The sequence below is a fragment of the Pongo pygmaeus genome, chromosome 9 (assembly GCF_028885625.2).
Source record: "Pongo pygmaeus isolate AG05252 chromosome 9, NHGRI_mPonPyg2-v2.0_pri, whole genome shotgun sequence".
Classification (NCBI taxonomy): Eukaryota; Metazoa; Chordata; class Mammalia; order Primates; family Hominidae; genus Pongo; species Pongo pygmaeus.
This window is the reverse complement of record NC_072382.2, coordinates 8818315-8824407: the sequence shown is the minus strand read 5'-3', so window position 1 is coordinate 8824407 and position 6093 is coordinate 8818315. Positions and strand designations below refer to the sequence as shown.

General features: G+C 58.3%; 1 protein-coding gene across 3 annotated transcripts; it reads right to left on the bottom strand.

Moving 5' to 3' along the window:
• Positions 1–814: 814 nt before the first annotated feature.
• CFL1 (cofilin 1) lies at positions 815–5336 on the bottom strand. 3 transcript variants are annotated; one of them, XM_054440646.2, is made up of 4 exons: positions 5230–5336; positions 1938–2245; positions 1656–1732; positions 815–1451 (listed from the first exon to the last, which is right to left on the bottom strand). In XM_054440646.2, the coding sequence occupies exons 2-4, from the start codon at positions 2195–2197 to the stop codon at positions 1339–1341; spliced, it is 450 nt and encodes a 149-aa protein (XP_054296621.1). In that variant the 5' UTR covers positions 2198–2245; positions 5230–5336; the 3' UTR covers positions 815–1338. The 3 variants fall into 3 exon arrangements, with proteins under 3 accessions (XP_054296621.1, XP_054296620.1, XP_054296622.1); XM_054440645.2 differs by lacking the exon at positions 5230–5336 and adding an exon at positions 4099–4344; XM_054440647.2 differs by lacking the exon at positions 5230–5336 and adding an exon at positions 3617–3940.
• Between the last annotated feature and the right edge of the window lie 757 nt (positions 5337–6093).

The window sequence follows — 6093 nt, the reverse complement described above, 5'->3', positions numbered from 1 at the left end:
TATTTCCTAACCAGAAAAGGGATCTAGCCCTTCCTCCCAGAACTGCTCACAAGCTACCGGGAGTTATGGAGCCAACTGTAACACCAGGAGGCCTCTTCCTCTACCACTCCCAACTCACCTCACCCTAGGGCCAGATTTCTTGGATGTCTTTGCCTGCTGGGCAGGTGAAAGCCCAAAGTACAGGCTGGAAACAGCCCTTGACAATACTGGCAAAAGGCTCAGGGTACTGGCAACACCCTTTTCATTAAACACAGGGAGGCGGTGCTCAAGACACCTGGGTCTGAAGTCCCGGGCTCCACCTGGCTGGCCCCACCCTGAATGTACTCCAGCCACATCTAGAGGAGGTCAAAGGCTCAACCTGGCCTGACTCACAGCAGCCACTGAACCTGACCCTCATAAACTTGAGTCAGCCATCCAGGGAAGACAGCAGACCAAACAGAACCTTTAAGCTACCTCTGACTTGCCTATCAGCCCACACCCAGGCAGGAACAGAACCGAGTATCGGATGGACCTCACTGTCCATCCAGGCAAGGCTACAGAGCACCCAGTTCAGGCATAAATCACTTCCGCTGGAAGACCTCTGTAGCCAGCACCCACTCCTTAAACAGCCAGTCCAGTGTCAATCACAGCACCAAAAGAATAATGGTGACCATCAGAAAGGCGTCTCAGCCAGTCATTGGAGCCAGATAAGGGTGTGCAGGGGCTGGTTGGGTATGGGGTACAGAGGAGAGAGACAGCACCATTATCCCAGTGCACCCCCAATCCCGAAGTCTCCTGGGCCCCAACCTTGAAACACACATCCCATTAATGAGCCTTTTTATTATTGTCTTTTTTTTTTTAATCGAAGGTCCCTTACTGCTCCTGCGTCCATGAGTAGCAGTGACCAGGGGAAAAGGGAGAGGAACCAGCCGGCACAGGGAGGGGTCATCTCCACAACATTCCATTTATACACAGAACTAAACAGACAAGCACAGAGTCACTATTGCGGTTAGAAGTTGGCAGCATGGGAAGGGGGAGGACCAGGTGGGGAACGGGGATGTTGTTAAAAAAAATACAGGCTCCCCCACAACTGGGGTGCCTGGGGGGAACTTGGTCTGCTTCAACCCAAGAGGAATCAAAAGATCGAAAGCAGTTTGGGAAGGCCAGAACCGTCAGGGATGGAGGAAGAAGGAAAATCCAGGGGGTGGGGAGTCTGTTTGGCAACTAGGGTGAAGGGATTGCCCTCCCCCTGCTGGGATCACCCCAGCCCCTCCGGTCTGGCAGGAAGGGGGGCAGCCTGCAACCCCCGAGGGCAGGTGTGGGGCTGCCAGATGCTCCAGGCAGGGGGCCAGAAGGGGCTCACAAAGGCTTGCCCTCCAGGGAGATGACGGCACTGCCCCCCAGCTTCTCTGCCAGGGTGCAGCGGTCCTTGACCTCCTCGTAGCAGTTTGCTTGCAATTCATGCTTGATCCCTGTAAAGAAGAAAGGGGAGCATCTGTGAGCAGGAAGCACTGGGGTGGGGGTAGTTTCTGTGGCTGGGAAGGAGCCAATCAAAGCAGATGGAAGGAACAAGCAGGCAGCGAAGACAAGGGGGCGGACCCCCTCTGCGTGCCATTCACCCGACCTGCAGCCAAGGCCAGGGCAGAAGGGCACTCAGCACCAATGCCAGCCCTTACCTGTCAGCTTCTTCTTGATGGCGTCCTTGGAGCTGGCATAGATCATTTTGCTCTTAAGGGGCGCAGACTCGGGGGCCCTGGACAGAAACACGCGTCAGGCAACTCGCAGCAACAGCAAAGCCATAGGTGACTTTGAGAAACCCTTGGGGCTGGCAGTGAGGAGTCTTTTGTTACAGCCCCCTCCCACTCCAAACCCACACATCTGGGTTGACCAGGAGCCACAGAAGTTCCCATCATGAGAAAGGGGGCAGGTGACAGGAAGAAGTGCCAGAATGAGCTCACCAGAAGATAAACACCAGGTCCTCTTTCTTGCTCTCCTTGGTCTCATAGGTTGCATCATAGAGGGCATAGCGGCAGTCCTTATCTGGCAGCATCTTGACAAAGGTGGCGTAGGGGTCGTCGACAGTCTGGCCCACATCGCCCACCAGAATCTCCTTGCCCTCCTCCAGGATGATGTTCTTCTTGTCCTCACTCAGGCAGAAGAGCACCGCCTTCTTGCGCTTCTTCACTTCCTCTGGCGTTGAAGACTTACGCACCTTCATGTCGTTGAACACCTTGATGACACCATCAGAGACAGCCACACCGGAGGCCTAGGAGACATGCCACGTATACCTCATCAAGAAAAGGATTCCAGGGAACTGCCCCTTGTTTTCTCAGAAGATCCCAGTCCACGTCCCGAGTGGTCACTAGTGCCCTTCCCAAGGCAAGTCACTAGTTTTCCTACCCAAGCCACTGTCAAAGAACCAAATGGGACACAACCTCAGAATGGCAGCCATGGCCTCTGATCACCTAGTTCAACAACCCCTTCCCTCACTTTACAGGATAGAAATGGAAAACTCGTGAAAAGCACAGCCTTGACCAAAATGTGAACCCAGAATTAAAAGATCCACCAGCTACTGACTCACTTGCTACTCACAGTACTTGCTCTCAGCCTTTGGATAAAACTGGTGACTTAGAACTTCAGATATGGAGAACCCAAACACCTGAGCCAAGACTCCTCTTCAGAAAGAGCCAAGACCCCACAATGCTAGATGGGACCCCAAGGACACCGAACAGTTACAACAAACCCACCAGAACTGCTTAATACAGTTACTACACAAACGACCCCTGTTCCCAGCTAGGCTCTTTCCCAACCAAGACAAGAATCGCAACCCCCAATAAGGACCCTGCCCGACAACTCCCTTCTTCCGGGAATGGTGCTAGGCCCCAGAAGTCGCTGATAAAAATTAACACGCCAAACTCAAGAGGCCTCGAGGTCTTTAAACTCTTCCTACTCTGCGTCGTGCTTCGGGGTGCCCGAGCCAGGAGAGGGAGGGGCAATCCAAGGTAAATCTGGTCCCCCAAACTCCCCGGAACTGCAGAGGAAGCCGGCCACGTGACTCGGCCGCTTCCGGAGTGGGCGGGGAAAGGAGATCGGCTGGGCCCGGCCCCCTCCCCAATGCAGAAACGCGTACCCGAGAGGCAGCAGCATCTCCAGGTCCCAGGTCCCTAACCCTGTGGAATCGCCCTAAAACAACGGGTGTATCAGACCCATCTGCTGCAGGCAGGAGCCTGGGCAAGCTACATAACCTTCCGTTTTCTCAGCCCTCGGGCCGTATACAGGGGGCGGGGTGGTTTCCGGGCGGTGCCCGCCTGGGTCACTTCCCTAAACTCGGCTCCACCCTCAGGCCCATCCGGGAAGGCCTAGCTGGCCCAGGGCTTCGGCACCGGCGGCCAGGCCTGAGCGTGCGCGCACGCACCGACAGACAGCGCCGTTCCAGCCCTCGCCCGATGCACGGGTGAGAACGCAGCTCGTTAGATGCGCTCCCGAACGGGCCGCGGTCTCTGCGATGCCCCTTCCAAGCCTTGCCGTGCAAGGCCCTAATCGCAGGCACCCACGCCCCCACGGTGACCCTGTCTTCCCAGCATCACCCCTCGCCGCGCCAGCGCCCGCCCCTCCCGGGCGCAGGCATCCCTGCCACCTGCTCCCTAGACGGATCCGGCTGCCGAGGGAGGGTGACGCGCAGACAGGAACAGCCTTGGGTGGGGCGCGCGCGCCGAGACCTCTCGCGCGCTTTTCCCTCGCCGCCCCCGGGCCGGGTTTGGACGCCGCGTGCTCCAGTCGAGAGCGCGCCCCTAAGAAGAAACGCGCGACGCCGGCCGTTCCGCGAGGGGCGCCCCAGCGCGCGCCCCGGACCCCTCCCCCCGCGGCCGGTGTCCGCGCGGGCGCACCAGCGGGTGGGGGAGGGGAGCCCAGGCGGCGCGCGAGCGACGTCCAGACCTGCCCTCCCCGGCGCCCACGGGCGCGCACGCGCATTCCGGCACCGCCCGCCCCTCCGTGCGAGACCCTCATCCCGCCCGGGGCGCTGGGGGAGGGGGTGCGGACGTCGCTCCCCCGTCGCCTCCCGCGCACAGGCGACCGACCCGCAGCCGCCTCCCTCGGGCGCCGTGGCCTGCGGCTCACCATGTTTCCGGAAACGAAAAGAAGAGGGCACCGAGAGCCGCAGAAGACGAGAGCGCTGCAGCCGCTGCCGGGACCCGACTGAACGCGGCCTCTCCCGGCCCCTTCCGTTTAGTAGGAGCCGCACAATGAGGGGTGGGGCGGGCTTCCGGCGCTCCCACCGCGAGCCGACGGGAAATGGAGTCCACCGGCCTTGCGCCGCCGCCTCGCTCGCTGGGTAACGGAGTCTTCCCGCTGGCCGGCCCCGAGCTGCAGTGCATGCGGGGAAATGTAGGCCCGGGTCCCAGGCGGCACCGCAGCGCGCAGCGCGAGCCCATTGGTCCAATTTCCCAGGAACCGCTCTGAGCCCGGCGAGGCGGCGCTCAGTAAAATGACCCGAAAACGATCCCCGACTAAGCGGCTCTTTATCCCGCAGCAAAACGGCCTTCTTAAGACCCATCTGGTATTATCTGGATCCCTTGGTCTGAAATTTTTGAGTGAGGTTAGGGTTTTGCATTTCTGAATGGAAGCAACTATTGATTAGCCTGGAATCCCGACCTAAAGCAAAGAAAATCACAAGTATGAAGGCGTCATCAGTCGGATAAAGACTAGTACTCCGCATGTCTAAAGCCACTCTCGTCTTCTGAAAAAAGGCCATGTGCAACGTCAGTAAAATAAGAATAGGAGGAAAAGGCACAGGGGAAAGGTACAAGGAAATCTCTGAGAGCTTTGTTCTTGTTTAAAGATGTTTGGCAAAGTCATGAGGCGTTAAAGGGTAAAGACGAGGGTTTGTGCATTCAATTCAAGGCTTCTTTACATGCCTTTACGTGCCAATGAGAAGAAACAGATATTAAACCAGACTTGAACCCAGCTCTCGAGTTGATAGCCAGGTACATGGTTATTCTAACACCTGAAAAACTGAGACAAGTTCTGTGGTAGTATATGCCTTAAAAAAAAGAAACGAGCGGGGGACTCCGGGATGATTTTGTTGTCCTAGAACAATGACCACAGCCTCACACTATGCAGGAAAAGACTGGGTCGCAAACAAGTCAGAGGCAAACCCAGAAAGGGAACTGGGGGCCCTAATCCTATAAACGGAATTAAGGGTGTAAACGGAGAGCGATGCCTGGGAGTGGGGTACCTTGCAGAGCATACCGGGGGTTGTAGTCGGGGACATTCCACAGCACCGCCCCCGCCCGGACTCCCGGCGCTCCAGGTGGAGACAGCAGCTTGACCCCCGCCTCCCGCGAGCGACCCTGCATGAATAGGAGGCTAGGGCCCCCTTTTCCGAGCCTTAGAGTTTCCAAGAGCAACGGGGAGAGGGAGGGGGCTTCGCAGTTACCCTGGAGACGCGCTCCCGCCCGCCCCCAGCCGCGGGATGCCCTAGATGTCCTTATTAGGACAAGAGACTCGAGGGGGCGGGGCCATCCCGACAGCCGGCTTCAGGCTCCTTATAAGGCCGCGGCGGGCGGGAGGCGGGAGTCAGAGCCCATTGGTCCGATTTAGCCCGGCTGGGGCTACTGCGCCGTGGGCTAGGCATCGTCCTGAGGGGCGGGCCTGGAGCTCTGGCGCCCACCTTTCCCTTCCTCGCAGGCTGGAGACCTGCGTGTCGCGACTTCCGGCATAGCAGCTAGAGGCCGGGTGCTGCTTCAAACCCTGGCGGGTCGCCTGTGTCCAACTCAGCTATACGTGTCCTTCACGCTTCTCAGGTTGAAGCCCTTTGTAGGGTTTCCATCTTCAACCTCCCTGAGGGTCTCCCACTTCCGATTAGCCACAAAAACGACGAAGTGTTCTCCCCTCTACCTGTGTCTGGGCTTCTTAACCCGCAGCCTGCTCCTCCGCCCCCAAACCCAACCACGTGCCCATCTCAGGCCTCCCCAACTGCCAGGATGCCCAAGCACCTCTTACTTACAGTCCTCCTTCCTCTAGGCCTCTGACCCCCGACCTTCCGAGTCCTATTTTGGGCCTTCTCGGCACGTCCCCGACTTCCTCTCCACGACACACTCTTTGCCCTGTATC

Excerpts from the sequence above, each read along its gene's own strand:
- CFL1 (XM_054440645.2), bottom strand. Across the intron at positions 1,733-1,937 it reads GACCTGGTGTTTATCTTCTG|GGCCCCCGAGTCTGCGCCCC; the intron begins GTGAGCTCATTC and ends GTTTCTGTCCAG. Across the intron at positions 1,452-1,655 it reads CATCAAGAAGAAGCTGACAG|GGATCAAGCATGAATTGCAA; the intron begins GTAAGGGCTGGC and ends TCTTCTTTACAG.